Consider the following 23,731-nt stretch of genomic DNA (forward strand, 5'->3'; position numbering starts at 1 on the left):
TTAGACTGTTTCCTATTCTGTTGTCTCAAAATCAGAACTCGTTTTTTGTCATCTTCCTTATTTTTCCTTTGTTTTGTCCCTCTTTCCTCTGGTTCTCTTCCTAGTTCCTGCTCATTATCTCACTCATAATCTTTTACAGAGAAATTGCAAAAATGCCAAGAAATGGTATAAAGAGGAGTTCTGTATGTGGTGTTTTCAGGTGTCTCACAGAAAATTTTCATACCGGGCGTGATAATTTTAAAACTATTTGGTTAATCCTGCATTTGCAAAACTATGAAAAGCCTCTGGAACAGCAAGAAAAAAATCAGAAATACACGAGACTTGTGCAAGCAAAAATAGATCATTTGTATTTCAAAACTAAGAGGCTATGAAGAAATTAATGGTTTAAAAAATAATTCAGAGAAAAGACACAAGTTAAACTAGGATTCTGTCTTCTTTCAGTTACTTTTAAATTAAATTATTTCAATTATTATCAAATAATAATTATTATATTATTTTAAATTATGCGTTTGAAGTTGATACACCTTCAGATAATTCTCCATCTGTGAAAAAAACTATAACCTTTTGGTTAAGAAATTCTATATACGGGCTGATTACCTTAGAAGCAGGTTAAGATTTTCAAAAGTAGTGTCAATTTTGGGTTGCAGCCTCCTTCTGCAGATCCAGGAGACCAGTGACCTCTGCTGGAACAGGGGGGATTGCCTCACAACGCTGCAGGCTCCGGCATCACCCTTTGTCCCTTTGCTATAATGATGATAAGCGAACTTGGCATCGTTAACCCTCCCTCTTTCATTTATAATTTTTTTCTCCAGTTTATTTTGGAGAAAATTTACCAGTACAACTGCAGTTCAAACGTGACATTCTGTGAAAAACTTGAGCAGAATCTTTGACAAAGTTTTAAGTGAATGTTTAACAAATAAAGATAGAAAGTTTAGAAAAATGGTGCAGTGAGAATATGAAAAGAGTATTTTTCCTGAACTAGAGCTGTGCACATAATTGCATGCTGTTTTCACCTTCAACAGCTTCCACTTACATATGATTATTCCTTCTTCTGTCTCTCACTTACTGCTACAGTAATTGAAAGAGTGGAGGTGCCTGGCATTGCAAATATTAGATGGTGTCTCTGCAGACAGAGCAGAAATGACATGACAGAGTACCCTGGGTCAGAAAATGGACCATTAACAGGAAGAAAGAGGAAGCACGCAAAGGAAACCCAATTCCACTGCACACTGCAAACCTGGGCTCTGCCCCCACATGAGGTACTCTAGTAGTGGTTTGTACCACCAAAGAAAAAGATCTCAGGTAGGACTCTCAAGACCCAGTGAGGGGAACTAATTGCAATCACCGCCTCACAGATCACATTCGGAATGCACAGCCCTCTTGAGAATGGCCTCTTTTCATTTAATGATCAGAAATACCCTAATGTAGACATTCAGGCAACATAAGCAAATTGGTATCTTTCTCCCGTTATACAAACAAAAGGCTCCTCTGCTGACCAAGCGGTTACGACTCAATAAATGGATAAAATAATTTCTACTGGACATCATTTAGCATAATTTATGAAATCTGTATTATCTCATTTTCAAAAGGTACAAAAGCCCTGTTCAATGCCAACGGAAACTATGGCTGATGAACACAGCTGAAATCTAAGTCACTTACAGATAAGCATACTAAATTCTACTTACAACATTAAAGCACTATTACTGCAAAACACCACACAAAAAAACCTACACAGTTTTAGCCAATTCACTAACCACCAGAAAAAGGAATATATGTGACACAGTTTTTTCCAGTACAGGAATGTAATACTCATCCTCACAGCAGACAGTTTTTTCTTACCAATGAAATGACCTAGAAAAGCAGCATGCCACCTACTTATCAGTAGTTCTATGTAACAATTTAAAGAGGGAATGATGAATATCATATCCAATCAAAAATGCTGGGGTACTTCAAAATAGCAAAATGTATTTACACAAACTGGTATTTAGCTGGAGAAGACTACTACATCAATGCTTTTAGGAAATACACTGAACTCTAAGAAGAGCATGTAGTGATTTTGCTTTTAAGGATCTTCTAAAAAACATTACCAGAATGCTACAAAAATGACTCCACGTGAGTCACCGAATAGACTGATTCAACAATGACTGAAAGGGAAAAATACTGCCTACTTGCAGAGTTGCTTCTTAGGGCATCTTGAAGTCTCAGTACTGAAAACGGGGAAATTTCTTTCCTCTGAGTACCAGCCCAATTCTCTTTCGTTCAAGACCTGACCGAACAAGCAGGCAAGAGAGCTTCGTAGCCCGAAGCAGGACTACAGACAGCGCACTGATCTTCCATGCCCAGGGGAGCGCAGTGGCCCACTGTTCCGCAGACATGCAGTAATAGAAACAGGATAGAGAACAATTAGGAAACAGCACTGTTCTTTCTACTTTGTAACTTTACTTCAAGATGTGAAGGGTATCTTTTAACCCTCAGTGTGTGCTGAATGCTCCCTCGTGTAGCTGTTAGGATCATTCTAACAGATGATTCTTCTTTCCCATCTTGGATGGCCAAGCTCAGACACCAGTCACTTCAGTTTTGAGTGTTTACACTCCTGGGGATGTTTACATCACCTAAACACACAGGCACCCACCTTCAGTGCCACATTCCACTGGGGGTCCTGACATAGGAGAGGCTCATCAAAAAAGCCAAATCAAACATCTAAATGGGAAGTTTCTCTTTTTTCAACTGACTGTGCAGAGATTCTCAGCATTTCACCTGGCACCTAAATAACACACCCACCATTATCCTATACTTTAAAGCACTCTCTTGAGTAAAAACAAATAAAGACAGTGAAGATCTGTACAGACACTGAAAAGATGCTTGCGCTGGCACAGCCCCTCACCCCTTGTAGGCTGTGTTTTAGCTTACTCCTAACATGCAGATACACCGCACCATACACGTTCAGCAGCATGTGTCAGACCCGCTATACGAGTATTGCGTCTCTGTCATGTTTGCACAGTAGGACTGATGCTTTCTAAAAATATTGGACTCACTGCACATGTACACTGTACAGTTAAGGCTGCTGCTTGACGGTTCTCGAGTTTTGGATCTATGGCAACCTGGTCAGAATTATTTCCCCCGAGCAAACAGAGGAAAGCCCCAAATTCTACTGAAAATTTATGGTGAGGACGAGGGAAACAAACACACAAAAAAAAACCAAACAGGACTTTTCCAGAGGAACCCCAGAGAAATGGCAACCCCCCTCACAATCAATCTCTGGGCCACAGCCAGAGATAGGATCCAGTTCTCCAGGCTCAACCATAAACCTGTTTTGTTCACTATGTAATTTCTAACATCTGTAACAAATTAAGGAGGAATTTTACAGCCTGCTTTAACCGTGCAGCCCTTATTCAATTTCGTTCTTTGTGCTGAATGAAACAACTGCTCTTGGGGAAAAAAGCTGCTGGTGAGTCATCAAGGACTACATCATAACACATACTAGAGAAACAGAGAAGCAAAAGGAGGTTTCTTAGGCAACCTTTTTTCTGCAACTTCCTCACGTTTGAACATTTGAATTCTAATATTCTTTTAACATAAGAAATAATACTGCTTTGTGGTTTTTTAAATACACAGTTTCTGTCACTTTAAACTTCTGAACCAATTGCAATGACAGTGCTTATTCTCATACACACTCTCTAATGCAAAAATATTTTTACCGATACTTCTTTTTATAAAGAGCAGAAAATAAAGAAAAACTAGTTGAATGTGGCTGAATCTTGTATTAGAGACCAATTTACTAAATGCTTTAAAATATTTCCTGCATAAGAAACATGTACGCTGCATGTAAATACTATTCTAATTGCATTAATTTGATAGTAGGTGAATTCACATGACATTACTAGATGGTTAATCTAGGTTTGTATCCCAGCAGTATCTTGAGACAGCTGACTGTAAAGCACTGAACGGTAAAGTTTTACGTTTTGAGTAAGCACACCTTCCAATTAAAAAGATCATATCAAACTCTTTGCTCCCTCCTCTTCCCACCCTTCCCTGCCCCAGCCAGGGGTCTTGTTTTAATGGGTACATGTCTTCTGCTGTTGGAAAACAATGGAGAAAATTAAAAAGAGTTTCGCCCACAGCTTTCAGCTACTTACAACTGGAGGTATTTCCCAATACCTTCTCGTTTCCTCCTTCTCTTTGAAAAACAAAGAAAACAAGAAAAGGAGACCATCTGTTGTAGGTAAAAACACAGCTTAAATTAATAGATACAAGACAAAACCACTAATTATAAGGTGCTGTGCTTCTGCACATTCACTATTGAGACTGGGAAAGCCAGGGGCTTGGAGCACCAGAAAGGAGGCTGCAAGGAAGGTTTCCTGGTAAGAAACCAGCATTCTTGGAAAGAGTAAGGGGCTGGAGAAGCAGAAGGTGAGAATCACGGAAGGGGGGGATGATCCTGGAGCTCAGTGAGCTGCATAGAAACGAATGCCAAAGGCTGCCCCGGGGACACTGGCCAGTGGGACCCAAGACCAGTGACTGAGCAGCTGCACAGCACAAATGCAACTTTCTGCCCAACCCTCCTGACAGCAGCGACCTCCCTGCTGGGAAGGGAATCTGAGGCTAAGTGAACCCAACACTGCTGGCGGGGAGGGGAGAGAGGCAGGTAAGTGCATGAAATGGTAAGGTAGGATAAAAGCTCAAATCTTGGTTCTTAAATAAACCCCACTATCCAGATCTGCTATGGACTGTCATTCACTCCGTCTCCCCTGTGACCCAATCCCCCTTATCAATGTAAGTAACTCTCCCATCACATTAACATTGTATACACTAGCTGTGTCTGTTCTGAAGCCCAGTTGACTATCCCACGCCTGGTAACTAAGGGAGTAAGACCTGCATTCTCACCCCTGTCTTCCTGTGAGCTAGGGATTTCTTGGAAGGAAATCTTTCTGAAGGTGCTCAGAGCCAGAGGAAGTTACAGGATGCTCCATTGTCTCTCCCCACGCCGATGATCAAGGGACCAGGACGGGAGACACTGGGAAGCAGGATGCATCTGAGAGCATGCCTGTCCTCTCGTGTGCATACAACTAGAATTTATCAATTTTATCTGTATAAATTATTTTAATAAGCAGGATATTTTCAATTCAACAAATAGTATTCAGGAATACACAGAAAAGTATTTGGCATTTGAAAATTATCTGTGCAAATACTTATTCGAACTATCTTCATTTACTCTTCATCAATGCTGAAATCCTCTTCATCCTGCTGAAATGCTGGATTTCCAATTCTTACTTAAACAACATACACATTAGAAGCTTCTTAAAAAATTCAAAAAACAAAAGACAAAACCCCACCCAACCCCTCAAAATAAAAAACACCCCTAGACTCCATACTTTCCCCACAGTTATAACCAAAAGACCTCAAGATAAGAAAGGATAAAAGGTAAGCAGCTCTGGTAGCGTGACCCACAGTCAAATGTCCTTTTCACTAAGCAGCATACAAAGCATAATGAATACTTTTGGCCCAAATCAACAAAATATTTAAGAATGTACTTGAATCATTTTCTTGATTACAGCTATTTCCTTAAATCCAGCTCAATACCGTCAGGTTTCCTAGCAGTTTTTGAAACAGTTATTTCATTTTCTTTGAGTTTACGGCTGTACTTCAGTTTTCAATGCAATTTGGATCATGAGAAATGTCTTTTATTTTAACAGTTATAATCTGAATCATTATCAATTAACCAGTCAAGCCACAAAATGCTGACTCCTTTATTTCCCCCATCATTGTAATTTCCATCTTAGAGGAGGAACTCAGTTAAACACAAAAGAGATATTTCTGTAATATAAGATTATAGACTACTACAAGAACAACCACCAGTTTACAATTAATGCCTAGATAATTTTCAAAACTGCATGTCTGCATTTTAGAAACCAGAAAGTACCATAGAGAGAGAGATCAACTAAGTAACAATTAAAAAAAAAAAAAAAAAAGCTGTCACTGTCCACAGGAACCATGTCTAGTCACGTTTTCAGTCAGTCAGTCAGCTAGCTGAAGGTCATGTCATTATTTAGTTTCTGTAGAAAAAACACAAGTACAAAAATAGTATCAAAAAAGCAACATAACCTATTTTTATTTTAAAACATATATAAAACATAATTGTTATAACAGCATATAAATAAGGCTTTTAATATATTTAGAAGAATATTAAAATTTTATATATGCTTCTCTAGCTTTTAAAGAAGTACCTCTTTTTCTGAGCAGTGTGTGAAAGCCAGCAATTTTTCTGCAGTATACTGTTGATACAAAATATAGTTAACTTTTTTTTTTTATTCTGGAGTATATTTCACTATGACACAATTACTTTTTTTAAAACATTTTTGCACAGAAATCAATTATTATATACATGTTAAACTTCAGGATTTTAATAAAGTTTTAACTAAAAAAATGAATGCAAATCAAATCAGTGATGCAGGACTTTTTCAGGACAAGGATAATAAAAGACAACAATAACCAAGTATTTCATGACAGAATAAACGTTTTTCAACTTGGTAACTAAAAAACTATTTAAAAACAACACCAAACATTTTCAGGAGGGGAAAAATGCAATGAGCCCATCTGCTGTGGGTTAATAATCATTGCTGAGTGGCTTTAAGAGCCACAGGATCCAGCCCTAGATACCTGTGTTTTGCATTTCTAATATAGGGCTAGTTAGAAGCTCTGCTTTCTAAGGACTACTTGAAAGCTTCATGAAAAATGTTTGGGGTGGGTTTTGGTTTTCTTTTTTTTGTTCGTGGGTGGTTGGGGGGGGGGGAGGGGCAGGGGGGTGGTATTTAAATAGAACTACTAGGTTGCAATGAAGAGATTAATCAGAATTCCACAATACATTCTTCTGAAAAAGATACCAAATTCTTTCCTCCCTCTTCTATTTTTGAGTGATATAATTTATGTAACAGCCATCAGACAATTGCAGTGAGGTTCTCATGAAATAAAGCAATGCAAAAACCTGAGTAGAGAGCACAAGCTGGTCAACACCAAGAACATTAAGACAGCTTCTGCTTTTAGCAACTACCTAGAAGTAGACACTGTAGTTGTCTTCTCAAGCCTACACTGACTCAAAGCAAGATGGTTTAAAGTGATTATTTCAACCATTAATACTCACTTAGCATAAGAGGGGAGAACCTCACCCAAAAAAACCCAAAACTTACATTAGAACTTAAAGTAGTTAAGAGAACCTTATTGGTCTGTATTTCCATCATTTCTCTGCTACTTTTAACTACTCATATAAACAATTGAATTTTCATTGACTTGTAGGAGAGCCAGAGCCTGCAAAATTCATTAGATGGATTAGTTTAGAATATTAATACGCATATATTCAAATTCTCCTAATAAACAAAGGTTGTTGTAAGATAATAGACTGTTCTTATGATCAGAAGTTTACATTGCAAGAGCATTATCAGTAGCATACCATTACCATAAAACATTTTTTAAGAAACAATTTTGAAAATTATATTAAAAAAAGATGATTCACATAAGAAAAATATTACTGGGGAAAAAACTTCAAAAAGTCAGATAAAAACTGCATTGAAATAATAAATATTTTATTTAAATTGAATTAGTCAATTGAATTAAATGTATTTTCACATAGATTCTATTGAATTCACAGATGTTATCACAGATTTTAATCAGAGAACCTTGTATAGAAAGGACTATTGCAGAAATCCAGTCACCTTGTTAGAGATAAAAGGCAAGCAATACAACAGGACTTTAGATTTTTTTTTTTAAGAGGCAATGACTTCCTTAAGTGAAAACTCACTGAAGTTTTAGCTAAGATTATTTCCTCTAGCTAAAATTCAAAAAGAACAAAAGTTAATATTCTCACATCTTCAAAAAAAAAAAAAAAAAGTACTATTTCAGAGGTTGAGAGAATTCCATCCCCTTTCACATGCACAATTTAAAGCTTTAATTAAAAGCAAAATATAAGCCTCTAAACTACTGCAAAACTTGTTTGTCAGTCAGTCCAATGCAGAGTCACGCAGTGGTAAGCTTGATTTGAAAGGGCAAGCCCTTTTAAAAAGGAGCACGGATGGAATCTTTCTTTTTATGTACCATTTCGTTTGAACTTGAGAAACTGGCTAAAGGACAAAAAGAGAGCAAGTAATTTTGTCTGTCTATCCTAAGAAGAGATACATGCTAAGACAACCTGCTAAGAGACTCAGAATCAGGAACCCGATGTACAGGATGTAACAAGATGTAACACAGTAAAAAGCTCTTCACAGTAAAATGTAGAGAGCTCTTCTACCTGTGTTACTGCACAGACACAGCAGATGCAAGGCTAATCAGAGGGGAAATATTCAACAGTCATTTGCACCAGAATTACAAGTAATCTGTCCAAGACAGATTTAGAGTGCCCATCTTTGAACAAACTAAAACTAGTACTCTCCATTATTTGAAAATTTACAGAAACGCAAAAAACTAGGAACAGACAAAGAGCTCTGCTGTAATTTTGCATGTGTAAAAAGATTATTCTTCAAATATGACCTTATTTCTCCAGTTTTCTAGTTAGGTAAAATGGCACAACAGCAAATGTGTATGTCTTACCCTCACCTTATAAGGGAGTTCAAGTTTCTAAATAGTCAATAATAGGTATATATTAGAATTTTCAAACATAATTTGAAATATAAAGTAAGTTTTAGCCTTTTGAAAGTCCCACTCGGTGACCAACTGCACCTTTTGTCAGCTAAAGACCTTGAAGAATCTTCTCAAAAATGACACTGGAAAAAATGTGTGCTTGTGTACGTGTGCACACACATGTGTGTGAATAAAAAAAAAAAATCAGTTTTAGATTGACAATCAGAAGAGAACCTCCCAGTCTTCTCACTCTTATCTTTCTTAAAAAGAAAGAAAGAAAAAGTAAGGATAAATCATCTTTCTAATTTTGGATGCATATCGTATCCACACTTTTCTAGTAAAAAGTAGTCAAGGCAGACCTGGTATTACATTACACTTTACATCATAGTTTTTCCCGTAGTGACCAAGAGGCTGGCCTTTTATTATTGGAAGTAGAAGTCACATTAAAAACAAACAAAACCTTTGTACAAAGATAAGAGCATGGGTACAAGTTACTTAAAATTGCATTTACCAGAGCTGCTGATTAAAAAAAAAGTTTCAAATGAGTTTTAGCTACAATTCAATGCAGAAGAAGAATGCTAGAAACCCATTTTTTTAAAAAAGTAAGTTGTGTATAAAGACTAAGGCCACCTTTAGTAACTGCTGCTTATCAAAAGAACAACATCAAAGTCCTTAGGAAAAAAGGAGGAAAAGAACACTGTGGGCAAAGTCTTTTTTGGTCTTTGCAACTCCTGAGTCACAAAGATTATCTACACAAAGAGAGGTAGAAGGAGTGAAGCTTAGAAATAAAATACTGATGTGAAGAGAGTCAGGATTTCATGTGATGTTTTCTGCATGAGTTAAAGCAAAATTGCATGTCCCTATAAAGATAAGAGGGCTACTGAAATTATTTGGAAGCTACAGTGATATTTGGGAGTTATTTTGTAGAAAACAGGGCTTAGGCTTTCCTCCCCCAACTATATTTCTCTCTTGGTAATACTCCTAATGTTAAAAAAAAATTAAATTAAAAAAAAATAAAAAGAAATCTGATATAATTCGAATCAAACCGATGTTTTAAAAGAACAAGTGAATTTTGGTCCCTGAAGTCTACAAAACCTCTCTAGGAGCTCAGCCAGCTTTCATAGGCCATAAGCATCAATAAATAAATTCTCAAACTAATTATCCTAAACATACACCTCAATCCCTCCACAACAGGCTCTGCAATATTTTCTTCACTATCACACATTCCAGCTACACCTGATTTCTGAGAATCCAAATGAACCAAATATCCCAAACCTTCACTTTCACCTGGCAACCCTCCCTGTCCTTCCCATGTCCTTTTTTCCATTTACCCCTTCCCTCCTCTGCCCTTCAAGGGCTGAACTCTGCATCTTTATCCAACACCATTGTGAGGGCATGTGTTCTTAATGAAAAAAAAAGACACACACAAGCTGATTTCAGTTCCATTGTTTATTTTTACATACTCTTGTCAATGTTAGCTGATAGTCTTATGTACACAAAGTGAATATTTCTATGAACATCAATTGATGTCAATCAACTGGTTCATATTTGTTCAAAAATTATAAAAATAGATTTTTACTAAAATAAAGTGTACGTGTGCATATAAGCATACACACACTTATATATATATACACACATATATCACAAATTAAATTTCAAGTTGTTAGCTAAAAATTGATTTAAAGTTTATCATTACATGTTCATATCTAACTTCAAAATACTTTGCCTGTCACTATTTCAAGTAGTTGAACTTCAATTTAAGTAACAGCTCAGACTGGGTACTCACCTGCTCAGTACGTTCTCTGACGTTTGTTAGATTCTTCTGTAGGTGAGTCTGCCAACCTCACTTTAAGCCTGACACCATTCACAATCTTGCCATGTAATGCAGTTATGGCATCACTGGCACTTGCTCTGTCTGCAAATTTTGCATAGCCCACATTTTTTCCAGCCACAAGGTAAACTTTTATCAAGTGTCCAAAACGACTAAAAAAAAAAAAAAAAAAAAGAAGATAATTTACAGGTTTTGCTACAACATAGATACCTATTATCCAATCTGAAGTATATATGATTTGGTAGCTGCAAAAACTATGTTCTTGTATGTATGCTATATTTTCTTGTGCTGCCCTCCTCCAAAACTCCCAGTTTTCATACTCCCTTCTCTAGGATTCCAGGCAGGAATAGAAATAAACCCAAAAGTTCGTAGGCAATGTTTTCTATGGAATATTACAACAGAACCACAAGCACCAGTGATTTATCTCTTATTTAAAAGAATACATAAAGCTAATCAATACCATAGTCCCCAAACACTAAATGGCACTCAAAAAAACCCACAAAAAACACCCCAACAACAAAAAACCCAAACAAACCAAAAAGAACACACACACAAACCAGCAGATAATTTAGAGGCTAAACTTGCATCTCACTTAAATGAACTTGCTCAGTTGTGATTCGTCTTTGAAAAGGTCTCACTGAAATGACTCAGAAAGCAAGCACTAAAGCTTTATGGAAAAACCCAGATTTTCAAGTCCTCAGGAGATTCCTAGACAGTTCCTTAAAAAACAAAGTCTGCTTGCTTTATACTGAAGTTATACAAGTGTCAAGACTAAGGTGCATAGCCTTTTTCTTCTCCAGCATTTGATTAAGAAAATCCAGTATATCAAATAGGTACAGTTTTAAATTCCACACAAGTGCATACTATTTCTTTTCCTTTCTTGGTGCTTTGAAAATATTTTGGCTTTCCAAAGATTTATTGCAAATACCAGCTACTAGAAAACGGAAATGTCTTTTTCTTCAAGAGTATACTAAAAATAAATAATATAAAATACTGGAGAACAGCTGAACTATAGATTTGTTTTAAAGATGGCAAAAATTGTCTCACAAGTCTTTGCTCCTCATATGGAGGTAGTTTGAAAGGACGGTTGAAATAGTGTCAATAAGATGCAAACCATCAAAATGTCTCGGGATATATCAGGAAAAAAAATCCCTATACTTACTCCCCTAAGTTACTGTGAAAATTTATCAAAATACTTAAATTCCTTACAGAAATATGTACAAGAAAATGCCAAATAAATTAGGCTATAAGAACCGGAAGTACTACATTTTTTGGTTAAAAAATGTTAAGAGACTAGACATTTTACTTCAGATTACGCTAATTAATAATAAAGCTGCTGTACTGATGACATTGCATCTATGCTTCAAGGTGAACTGCATTACACACTTGTTTCAAAAAGCAACTGTTACCTATTGATCACTTATTACTTATTGATCACTGTGCATTGTCTTTTCTGGAAAGAGTTTTCATGATGACAATCTTTTTTATTTTCAACATTTATTTTAAATATTTAATTGGGGGTTTTTTTGGTTAGACAACACTTATTTGTAAATGGAGTCTTACCAGAACACATCTTCCAATACATTTACAGGTAAAGGATGGGGATGAAAAAGTATGAAAAGCCTCTCCTTCACAGAAGTGTCAGGTGGAACTTTTTTTTTGTGTGGTGGAAGTATGGCATCTGTTTGGGGCTGAAGTAACTGTGAGCCAGAAGTTCCTCCAAATGCCTGCTGAAAAGGGAAAAAAATGCAAGTATAAATTAACCAATACGGGGGAAAAAGTCATTTTACCTTATTTACAATTTTTATGCCCATCACAGGACATAAACAAGCTCTACCAGTTCTCATCTTAATTAATTTGTTTACTTTGGTTATTTCATTAAATTGGACAATAAATCCAAGTACAGTCAGACACCTTTACAGGGAATAAAAAAAAAAAAAAAAAACAAACCAGCCAGAGGTACATCTCAAAAATGTAGCATCTAAAACAGTTACAGAAGAAAGTGAGCAGTGTTCTTTATTGACATATCTGAAGTTTCTTACAACAATTCAGAAGAATATTAACAGTATCCATTATATTAACTTACAGGAGGTGTCCTATACTGCTGAACAATTGCATTGTTATTCCGCAACACTGATGACACATGTGCTGTTACCAGCTGTGTTGCCATTTTTCTGATGAGGCTGCAAGCAGAAGTGATAATAAACTATTTTAAAGAAAGAGCTAAGTTACAGTAATCTTAAATTCAGCAAGAGAAAAAAGTTTTAATGCACACCTAAAAGTACCTCTGGAAATCTGTAAACTCATGTAGATAACGAAAATCAAGTCAGGCTTCCCTGACACTCTAGACATGATCTGAAAGTATGCATGCTAGCTGCAACTCACTGAAAACACTCATATATTTCTACATATAGAGATACAAAACTCTTCTTTGCTTTTTTTAATACTCTATGGGGGGGGGGGGGGTGTGAAAAACATTAACTCTACAGAGTCCACTACATTTTGTGAAAGGTGCCTAAAAGGCAGAAGGGACAGAGAAATTTCACCTGTTTCAATAAAGACCACAGAGATTCAATTCAGAAGTCAGAATATTATCATAGAAAGTTTACTTCCAGCTCTCATTTTCCAGTAATTTTTCTTTGTTCTGTTGCGGAATAAAAAAAAGCAATTGCACTTTTTGCATAGATACACAGCCCGTGTTGTAGGACCATGAAATAGTAGGAATTACTGAAGAGTGAAGGAAATTGTTTGCAAGAAGGATGGTTGCAATGAATATTTTTTTTTTAGTTTAGATCAGGCACGCACTGCTGAAGTGACTCTCCCCATTGTCCCTCCTTACTGTCCTCATTCATATCCCAGAATGGGTTTGACATGAACTAGATTCCTTTAGGATGAAACCAAGCCAAAATATTCACTGCAGCAGTGTACCTAAGCCACTCCAACTTGTAATGGGCATTCAGAACAAATTAGAGATGGTCAAAGCAAAATCTGACGATCCCCATACAGTGGGAATATCAGATCCTCAGTACCCAACCGTTTTACTCTACATATGTGCTTCACCAGGCTACTATCTGCAGTACTGCAAACACAACCAAGAGATCAAGTAGATAAATCTGTTTCTAGTACAAAAACCTCATCAAAAACACATTCCAGCCTTGTTACATATTACAGAGACATTTACAAAGATTCTTGCCAAATCCAAGACTTTCCAATGTATCTTAAGAATATATATTTTAATCTTTTCTTTATCAAAGACTAGTAAGTTTTAAAAGGCTTATTCTAAACCATTCTAAAAAAACCCTAAACCCCAAAACACCTAAAATTCAGAAAATACTATCTACAAGTACGAAACAAGATCACAGTGACATTGCTGTTACTCTTATGTTAAAAATTTATTTATTTATTTAAAGTCTTGATCTCCAGAGCACAACTTAAAACTTTCCATCTCTATGTATTGGTACTTACTCTGAGCTATCACTCCCATCTTCTAGGAAAATGACAGTTAATCGATTTCCAGGAGGATACTCAAAACCGTGTAATTTATACTTGGCATATATAGCTGACGCAGCAGTACTGTACTGAATCACAGCATACCCTACAAATACAGTGCACACAGTTTCAGTATGATATGGGTAAATCCTAGGAACAAACTACACTTATATAAAGCAGTATGATTAAACTGCACATTAGTCATGGATGATATAAAATTCTTAAGTCTTTTTATCACGCATTACATTACTTAATAGCAACATCGGTAGTATTTGTGAAGAAAACTTCAGTGGAATTAACGAGTGACAGATCAGCTATATTTGTGCTAACTTGAAAAGCTGGTAATAAGGCAACACAAGTGAAAACATGTCTTCTTCCCTAACCCTGAATTAGTAACAAAAACATATACAGTTTCATTTTAAAATGCAATTATCCCATCAACAGTGAATCTCAAGTACTGTAAAGTTACATTTTAACTCTCTGAATCATTTCCATTTCAAGCTTCTTGGAGAAGAGATCTCCACATTTTTCTCAGCAACAGGAAAATAACAAGACTGAAACCAAAACAATCCTTCCAATACAAAACATGATTTGTTTTGGAATGATTTAATCCAGTTTACTCATGTCAGCTTCTACACACAGACACACACACACCCATTTCAAGATGAAAACTCAAAAGATCTGTTTAGGAAGCATTTAAACTAGATGTCTAATAATTTTTGAAACTTTTTCTCCATTTATTCTGCCCAAAACTATTAACTTAATTTGACCAAAAACCACTTCTCATGGTTTTGATTCTGTCCTTCTTGAGACTCTATTATCTGAAAATAAAGGTACTGAAGGCTATCTGTAAACAGGGGTTCAAACAAAACGTAATTTTGGGGTTTATGTATCAGTGCTAGCAACAACCATTGATACATGAAACATTAATTCTTTCCAACAAGTGTACTGTATTTTGCAATACAAATGAATTTAATTAGAAGGCATTTCCTTCATAGAAAGAAAAAGTCTTTTTGTACTTTTACTTACCACTATTGGTATGAGGATCTCGCTGAACATCACAATATTCCAGTCCTGGAACTAGATCAAAGAGGGCAAACAGCTGCTCTTGGATAAAGGGAAGCCGCGATACTACTGACAGACGTTTGGAGACTGACTCTTGAATTCTGCTCTCATTTTTTTCAAAACTACAAAACTCTGGCTGCCCACCTCAAGAATCAACATAAAAATAAATAATTTGAGTCATCACACTAGCTTGCCTTCATTTCATACATATTTTGCATTCAACTTTTAAAACTAATCTAAGTCAATTATATACTAAAGGTAACATGTTTATTTCACCAATGAAGGTCACAAAATAATCGGCCAACTAGAGCAAAGCGAGCCATAAAAATATAGAAGTGAAATGCCTCGCTCGTTTCTAACTCCAACATCCAATCTAAGTGTTGACCTAAGCCTCTGTTAGCTTCCCTTCTTCCAAACTGCATTCTTACTTTGTGACCATACTTAAGACTACAAATCATTTTTAGTATAAAAAGCTGTGATTTACTGTCGTGGTTTAACCCCAGCCATCAACTAGGCACCACGCAGCCACTCACCCTTCCCCCCTCCCAGTAGGATGGGGAGGAGGATCAGGAAAAAAACAAGTAAAACTTGTGGGTTGAGATAAGAACAGTTTAATAACTAGAGTAAAATAAAATATAATACTAACTAAGAATAATAAAAATATAATAATAGTAGTAATGAAAAGGAGTATAACAAAAAAAGAGAGAGAGAGAGAGAGAAATAAAACCCAAGAAAAGACAAGTGATACACAACGCAATTGCTCGCCACCCACTGACCAATGCCCCAGCAGTGATCTGCCCCTCCTGGCCAACTCCCCCCCATTTATATACTAAGCATGACATTCTATGGTATGGAATATCCCTTTGGCTAGTTCGGGTCAGCTGTCCTGGCTGTGCTCCCTCCCAGCTTCTTGCACACCTGCTTGCTGGCAGAGCATGGGAAACTGAAAAATCCTTAACTTAAGATAAGCGCTACTTAGCAACAACTAAAACATCAGTGTGTTATCAACATTATTCTCACACTAAATCCAAACCACAGCACTGTACCAGCTATTAAGAAGAAAATTAACTCTGTCCCAGCTGAAACCAGGACACTTACAAAACGGAAGCGTATTTCCTCTTGGTTCTTGCCTCGTGTTATTACTATAATAATCGTGTTCAAAAGACTCAGATGACTTATTTTTAGGTTCAGCCAAAATGGCCCTGTAGCCTGAAAGAAACAACCACACATATAGCAACACCTCAGCACATCTAAATTATCTGACCAGATCTGCATTCTCCAAGTACCATATTTAGAAACATATTCAGAAAACCCAGTAAGTGCTGGCTTTAGGAAAATAACTAATCTATAACTCTTGAAGTCTGCCACAATAATTATTTTAAAGTTAGTAACTTCCACATAGAACTACTCCTAGTCACAAGTTAAGCACGACAGAGCCTACTTGCTGTGAGAGTGACTGAGCACTGGCACAGGTTGCCCAGAGAGGTTGTGGAGTTTCCATCCTTGGAAATATTCAAAAGCCGTCTCTGGACATGGTCCCGGGCAACCACGGTGCCCAGGTAACCCCTGCTTGAGCAGAGGGGTTGGGCAAGATGACCTCCAGAGGTCCCTTCCAACTTCGACCATTCTGTGATACTTGGCAGGATTCAGAGACGCTCCAGAGGCAATCACCTGAACTTCCGTGCTATAACAGCAGTTTATGTATGTTTTGCACCGATGTAGGTTTTGCTTTATGAAAGAAATAGGTATTACTCTCAGGCTATCCAACTAATTTCATTTTAGTCTCACAGCAAAAAGGAAATAAAATTTAACTGCTAAGTAATCTCAGACTCATATTCCTATGCAATAATTGTCACAAATATAATTTTTGTAGAACCACTTATGATAGATATGAACCACCACGTATATTACTGGAGAAAAAAAAACAACACACGAACAACAAAAAAAACACCACACCCACACATCAAGTTGTTTCATATTTGTGATTAAACGAACATTGAACAGGAGGTTGGACTGGAAGGTTGCTGTTAGATTTCCCCAAAAGCCTTTCTTCTCCTGGATGAGCAAGCCCAGTTCCCTCTGTCTCTCCTCATAAGTCATGTGCTTCAGCCCCTGACCACCTTGGTGGCCTTCCACCGGACTCACTCAAATTCATTAACACCTTTTTGGTACTAGAGCATAAATGACAAATGGTTGGTCAGAAAACATACAAAGTCTTTCATTCTGTAACAGATTAATCATGACGTGAAATGAAAACAAACAAAAGAACCCACCCCAAACTTCAATTAGGATGAATTTGTTCTTGAATAAATGTAATCACAACAGAATCCCTATGGATTATCAAATATATTTTTATATATAAATTCATTTTCTTTCTATCAAATACATTTGATTAAAAATGCATATTCCCAGGGATACATTAAAATGAGGTTTTCCTGTGTACAAAGCCTACACTACAGGCCAATCATAATGCATGAAAGAAAACTCTGTATCCATTTCCAAACTCTTTTCACTGATCTTACTTGCAGTTTAGTCTTGCAAGAATGTAATCAGGTGACTGTTCTCAATGAATGTTAATAATACTATTTTTTATTCGCAATAGAACTTTGTCTGAAGATGTGTTTACATCATAAATAATTTACTTGCAAACAAAACTAAAAATTAAAGGTACATTAATGATGATACACAGTTATTGTGAAAAACTTGAAAGAATTCTTACTTCGATCACACTCTTCAATTGCTCGGGCAGCTTGCGATGGTTTTAAATACCTCACATAGCCCAAACCTTTACTTTCTCCAGTAGTCTTGTTTTTAATAATGCTGCAATATTCAATGTCTCCATACATCTAGAACAATTAAAAAGCATATTAATTTACAATATTTGAAAACGTATTAAAGTTCCATGCGATAAGCCCTTCTGACAAATTAAGACAAAGGCAATTTAAAATAACAACAAATAGCAAATCAGTACCTTAAACTTCTCTCGCAGATCTTCCTCTGTATAGGATTTTGGTATCATAACAAAGATTCTTGTAAGCTCCTCATCTTCAACATCTCGGTGGCTTCCAGAAGCTCTTGACTGTGCAATAAATACCTAATGAAATAATTACATAGACATTAATTACTGCAGAAAGGGTCTTAAACACATATCAAGAAGCGAGAAAAATAGCTTGTTTAACAAGTCTTTGTATTTATCTTTCATATAAGCTAGTTTTCCTAACATGAAAAAAAAGAACAGATCAGAACATCTGATCATAGATGCATCTGTGACAAAAGACCTACAAATATAATATACTCCAAATGGTTTCCCAAACAGGACAGAGGCCAGCAGAAGTTCTCATTGGGGATAATGAAGAATGGTCAGGAATATCAGCAGCGGTGCCAATGTCACAGGTGGCATGTGAGGTAGCAAAAAATGCATTACTGCAACAGGCCTAGTATAGCAGTAGTAACAAAAAATAAGCAAGCAAACAAACAAAAAAGCCTAGCAGCTTATTAAAACCTTGCTAGTGCAGTTCACTGCTCAGCTGGGCCGAAGTCTGCAGGTCTACTGCTCTATGAAGGATCATAACTTCTCACATCTGTAACTGTTAAAATCCTTTTTAATTATTGAAATAAATTTCATCTCAGAAGTGCACCCCAGAAGACAACCAGGCAAAAAAACCCCACAGAAAACAAACAAACAAAACCCAAAACAACCAAATAAGAAAAATACGAACAACCTTCAAAGTAAGCCTCTTATGCAAAAGCAGCAACTGATTTCACAGAGCTCTTAAATTATTTTTCTAACAGTCATGCAGGGGAGTAAGGAATACAACTCTGATCTTTTGGCTTCTAATGGCAAAGTTCTTCAGAAAAGGACTCAATTGCATTTTCAAATGAAACACGTGGAATCTTCTTTCACTGTTCATTCATACCTTTTTAGTACTTGGGGAATATGAAAACAATTCAAGAGGCTGACAGCTGCCAGCCAGTTCCATAGATTAAAAAAACATAATTGTTTGGAAAAAACTGTACACAAGCTACAAAACCAATATAAAATATACTTGCAAAGACAGTTCTATTTATCCACACTGATCTTGCTTACAACACTTAAAATATACCGGTTTAGAATATTTCAGAGACTCCCTCAAGGTTAAAAAGAACCCAACCAACCAACCAAAAAAAACTAGTTTCCAGGTACTGCATTTTCCCCAGGCCTGTTGCAGCTTATGCCACACGTGGGAACTTCAGGCAAGGATAGGACCCACCGCAGCTCCTCCTGAAGGGCACTGCCAAGCCCGCAAGCCCCGCAGCCCGAAATCGCCCCGGGTTTGACCCAAAAGGGTGACAACATCAGCACCAGCACTACGTGCTGAGAGAAGGCCACAAGTAGCGGGTCTGACGCTCTCCGTGGCGGCTCGCTGCCTGCCGCCAAGCAAGGCGGCCAGCTCGCTGCGGGTTTTCCAGAGCTGCTCCAGGCAGGCCTCCGCCACCGGCCGTCCCCGCAGCCCGCCCCCCGCTGAGGGGCTTCCCGTTGCCCCCGCACAGGCCAACACTACCTTCGAGCGGCAAGCTCGGGGCGCAGCGGCCGAGGCCTGCCGCCCTCCGCGGCCGCCATACTGGGAAGGGAGCGGGAGACACCCCGCCGAGCCCCGCTCGCTTCCCCCCGCCCCCGGCCCCGCTCCCCGGCAGGAAGGAGGCGGCGCGGCCCGGCGGCGGTACCTTGATGGGCTTGGTGTCGGGGACCAGGCTGCGGCCGTGCATCTCCTCCATGGCCCGGCAGGCCTGCGAGCTGCGGGCGAACTTGATGAAGGCGATGCCGCGGGACTCGTTGGTGCGCTTGTCCCGCAGGAGCCAGATGTTCTGGATGTCTCCGAAGGGGGCGAAGCGCTCCCGGATCAGCGCCTCCCCGGTGTCCTTGCCCAGCACCACGAAGACGCGGCTGTTGGGCGGCTCGTCCAGGCACTCGGCCGAGAGGCGGAAGCCGCTGCCCTCCTCCATAGCGAGGCCGCCGGGCTCCCGGACCGCCGGGGACCGCTGGCTTTTCTCGGGGGCCGGCGGGGAACGGCCGCAGCGCCCTTTCCGCCGGGGAGACAACATGTCCTGCGCCTCCTCCGCGCCGGCCGCGCCCCTCCCGCCTCCCCGCGCCCAGTCAGGGCCGCGGCCTGGCCTGCGGCGGGCGGGGCTCCCCGGCCGCCCCGCGCCGGGCTTCAGCGCCCGGCCCGCGGGTGGGCGGCAGCGTCGGCTTTAGCCGGCCTGTGCGGCGTACCCCGCTCCCCAGGGAGAGGGGCTGCGCGGCAGGAGCGCCTCCTGGCCTGCCCGGGGCACCGGCGTGTCTACCCTGGAGGAGACAGGCACCCGCTCCCCGGGAGCGGCAGCGGGCGGGTGGGAAGGAGTAAGCGGAAGCGAATCGAGGGTTGGTGCCGAGGAGACGCGCTCCCGGGCTCCCCCTCTCCCCTGGCAGCGCCCGGCCGGGGGCGGTGTTACAGAGCCACCGAACGGGAGGAACCTCCGGAGGTCAGCGAGGCCAACCCCCCGCTCGGGCAGGACCACCTACAGCCGGCTGCCCCGGGCCGTGTCCAGGCGGCTTTTGAATGTGGCCGAGGAGGGAGACTCCACAACCTCTCTGGGCCAGTGCTCAGACACCCTCACTGTAAAAAAGTGTTTCCTGATGTTCAGGTGGAACCTCCTGTGTTTCAGTTTGTGCCCATTGCCTCTAGTCCTGTCACTGGGCACCACTGAGAAGAGTCTGGATCCATTTTCTTCATTCCATCCCTTCAGCTATTTATATACACGGATGAGATCCCCCTGAGCCTTCTCTTCTCTGGGCTAAACAGTCCCAGCTCTCAGCCTTTCCTCATAGGAGAGATGCTCCAGTCCCTTAGTCATCTTTGTGGCCCTTCGCTGGACTCTTTCCAGTATGTCCATGTCTCTCTCATACTGGGGAGCCCAGAGGTGGACATGGTACTCCAGGTGTGGCCTCACCAGTCCTGAGTAGAGGGGAAGAGTCATCTCCCTTATCCTGCTGGTGACACTCCTCCTAATGTAGCCCAGGATACTGGTAGCCTTCTTTGTCACGAGGCACATTGCTGGCTCATGTTCACCTTGGTGTCCACCATGATGCCCAAGTCCTTTTCTGCAAAGCTGCTTTCAGCTGGTCACCCCCCAGCATGTACTGGTGCATGGGGTTGTTCCTCCCCAAGTGCAGGACTCTGCACTTGCCCGTGTTGAACTTCTTGATGCTCCTGTGAGACCATTCTCGAGCCTGTTGGGTCCATCTGGATGGTGGCATGACGCTCTGGTGTACCGACCACTCCTCCCAATTTTGTACCTTGTGTCAAAATTTCCGTAACATACTTCTGCTCCAATAATTTATTTATTTTTAAAGGGCCTCCTTCAACCAGAGACTCACTACACTACATGGTGACCCACCTCCGTTGAAACAGCACTAGTGTCATAAAGAGAGAGTTCCTTCATAGAATCATAGAATCATAGAATGGTTTGGCTTGGAAGGGACCTTAAAGATCATCTAGTTCCAACCCCCCTGCCATGGGCAGGCACACCTTCCACTAGACCAGGTTGCTCAAAGCCCCATCCAACCTGGCCTTGAACACTTCCAGGGAGGGGGCAGCCACAACCTCTCTGGGCAACCTGTTCCTGTGCCTCACCACCCTCACAGTGAAGAACTTCTTCCTTACATCTACTCTAAATCTACCCTCTTTCAGTTTAAAGCCATTACCCCTTGTCCTATCACTACATGCCCTTGTAAAAAGTCCCTCTCCAGCTTTCTTGTAGGCCCCCTTTAGGTACAGGAAGGCTGCTGTAAGGCCTCCCTGGAGCCTTCTCTTCTCCAGGCTGAACAAGCCCAACTCGCTCAGCCTGTCTTCATAGGAGAGATGCTCCAGCCCTCTGATCATCTTCATGGCCCTCCTCTGGACTCGCTCCAACTGGTCCATGTCCTTCTTATGTTGGGGGCCCCAGAGCTGAATGCAGTACTCCAGGTGAGGTCTCATGAGAGCAGAGTAGAGGGGGAGAATCACCTCCCTCAACCTGCTGGTCATGCTTCTTTTGATGCAGCCCAGGATATGGTTGGCTTTGTGGGCTGCAAGTGCACATTGCTGGGTCACGTTGAGCTTCTCGTCAACCAACACCCCCAAGTCCTTCTCCGCAGAGCTGCTCTCAACCCACTCATTGCCCAGCCTGTATTTGTGCTTGGGATTGCCCCAACCCATGAAGAAACCATTTTCAAGGCCTTTGCTGATGTGGGCAACAGCGGGGCTTAACGTGCATCTTGTGAACTCTCAGGATACAGAGGCCCAGGGAACTCGATGTATTTCATGGGAAACAAACACAAAAAATATCCAGGAAAAATAACTATCTGTAGGAAAATAAGCACACAGCTAATAAAATGTGAAGAATGCAATGTTATTATAAAGTTCATGACATCTTTAATAGTTGGATTCAAAAATAAAGAATTCCTCAGCTGAATACCAGAGCTGTCAGTGCCCTAGGGTTGTAGTGGCCCTGACCACTGCACATCGAGGGGTCAGCGATCCACAGTGTGGTTACCCTGGCGAGGTGCAGGCTGGGGTTATGGTTACCCTGGTGAGGTGCAGGCTGGTGAGGTGCAGGCTGGGGCTGTGCTGAGCTGTGCTGCAGGTACAGCCTGCCCTTCAGGCCGGGCCGTGCTGCGCGCATCCCTCGGCTGCGGGATAAACTCTGCCAGCTCGTCATTACAGAGGAGCCTGTGGGCAGCTTCCGCGTGGTACCGGCAATCACACCTCCTGCCCGGCCTTGCCTTTATCTAACAGCACAGCAAGAAGGTCTCGTGAGAGCATCATTTCTGTTTTGACTGTAGAAATGACAGAGTTGTTTCCTTGTAACAAAATCTTATCAAAGCTTGAAAGACCGAAAGGGGAGAATCTCTGCTATGGAAGAGGTTTGCACGGCATGCTGTGCGTGGGCTAGTGGCCCGCTCAATGCTACACCACCTGGGCCTCCCACCATCTGAAGGGATGTGAGATCATCTATGCTATTCTCTTGTATTAGCATTGTAAATAGATAGCATTGTAGATGATACTTTACAGAGTCTAAGTGCCGTTCTTACTGGGATGATAATGGACCAAAACCTCCTGGTTTTAACCCCCAAAATGGGGTTAAATGAAGAAGTCAGGGGATCGGGGTGTGCACATTCTTTCTATTATTTTCCAAAAGCAAATAAAATACGCAGAAATCCCCTCTCTTTCACACACGCAGATGTAGTCGTCAAGTTTGTATTGGCAAAGTTTCGTGGAGGCAACGTCTGGCGATCTGAAGATCTGGAGGAGGCAGTATTTTGAGCACTGCGCAGTCCTGGCAGCGGCCTTGGAAGCGGCATTTTTGTGGGGGTTAAATGGTGTCCTGCTTTGGGAGTGTAATGCGGAAGGTTGATGAGTATTTTTAGAGGAACATAGTTTGGATACAGTGGTTGGGTTAGGTTCCATGTAAAGGAATATCTTGGAAAATCTAGTAAGCTCTTTCTTTGCACACCTGTGGGAAGTCTTTAGAGAAAAGCAAGGTTACGAGTCAACACATGAGGAGCAGTGTTTTAGGGCTGGAAGGCGACATCCCTTCCAGGACTGAACTCTGCACTCGTTTTTTCCCCAACTCCGGACACCATTTTTTCCTGGCACTGTGGCGCAGAGCCATGACGGGGCTGCAACGCCACTCAGATTGAAAAGCAAGCGTTTCGGCGTGGGGAAGGTGCCTGCAGAGAGA

The 23,731-nt window shown here is 40.4% G+C and overlaps 1 protein-coding gene across 3 annotated transcripts; it reads right to left on the minus strand.

Annotated features, from left to right (window-relative positions):
* Positions 1–5,977: 5,977 nt before the first annotated feature.
* On the minus strand, positions 5,978–20,074 carry RBM45 (RNA binding motif protein 45). 3 transcript variants are annotated; one of them, XM_050899843.1, is made up of 10 exons: positions 19,697–20,074; positions 17,964–18,086; positions 17,712–17,838; positions 16,091–16,201; positions 14,957–15,136; positions 13,904–14,033; positions 12,525–12,621; positions 12,002–12,168; positions 10,394–10,590; positions 5,978–6,053 (listed from the first exon to the last, which is right to left on the minus strand). In XM_050899843.1, the coding sequence occupies exons 1-9, from the start codon at positions 20,072–20,074 to the stop codon at positions 10,398–10,400; spliced, it is 1,506 nt and encodes a 501-aa protein (XP_050755800.1). In that variant the 3' UTR covers positions 5,978–6,053; positions 10,394–10,397. The 3 variants fall into 3 exon arrangements, with proteins under 3 accessions (XP_050755800.1, XP_050755802.1, XP_050755801.1); XM_050899845.1 differs by lacking the exon at positions 5,978–6,053 and having other exon boundaries at positions 10,056–10,590; positions 12,549–12,621; positions 19,697–19,994; XM_050899844.1 differs by lacking the exon at positions 5,978–6,053 and having other exon boundaries at positions 10,056–10,590; positions 12,002–12,165; positions 19,697–19,994.
* Positions 20,075–23,731: the final 3,657 nt, after the last annotated feature.

This window comes from Gymnogyps californianus, chromosome 7, assembly GCF_018139145.2.
Source record: "Gymnogyps californianus isolate 813 chromosome 7, ASM1813914v2, whole genome shotgun sequence".
Lineage (NCBI taxonomy): Eukaryota > Metazoa > Chordata > Aves > Accipitriformes > Cathartidae > Gymnogyps > Gymnogyps californianus.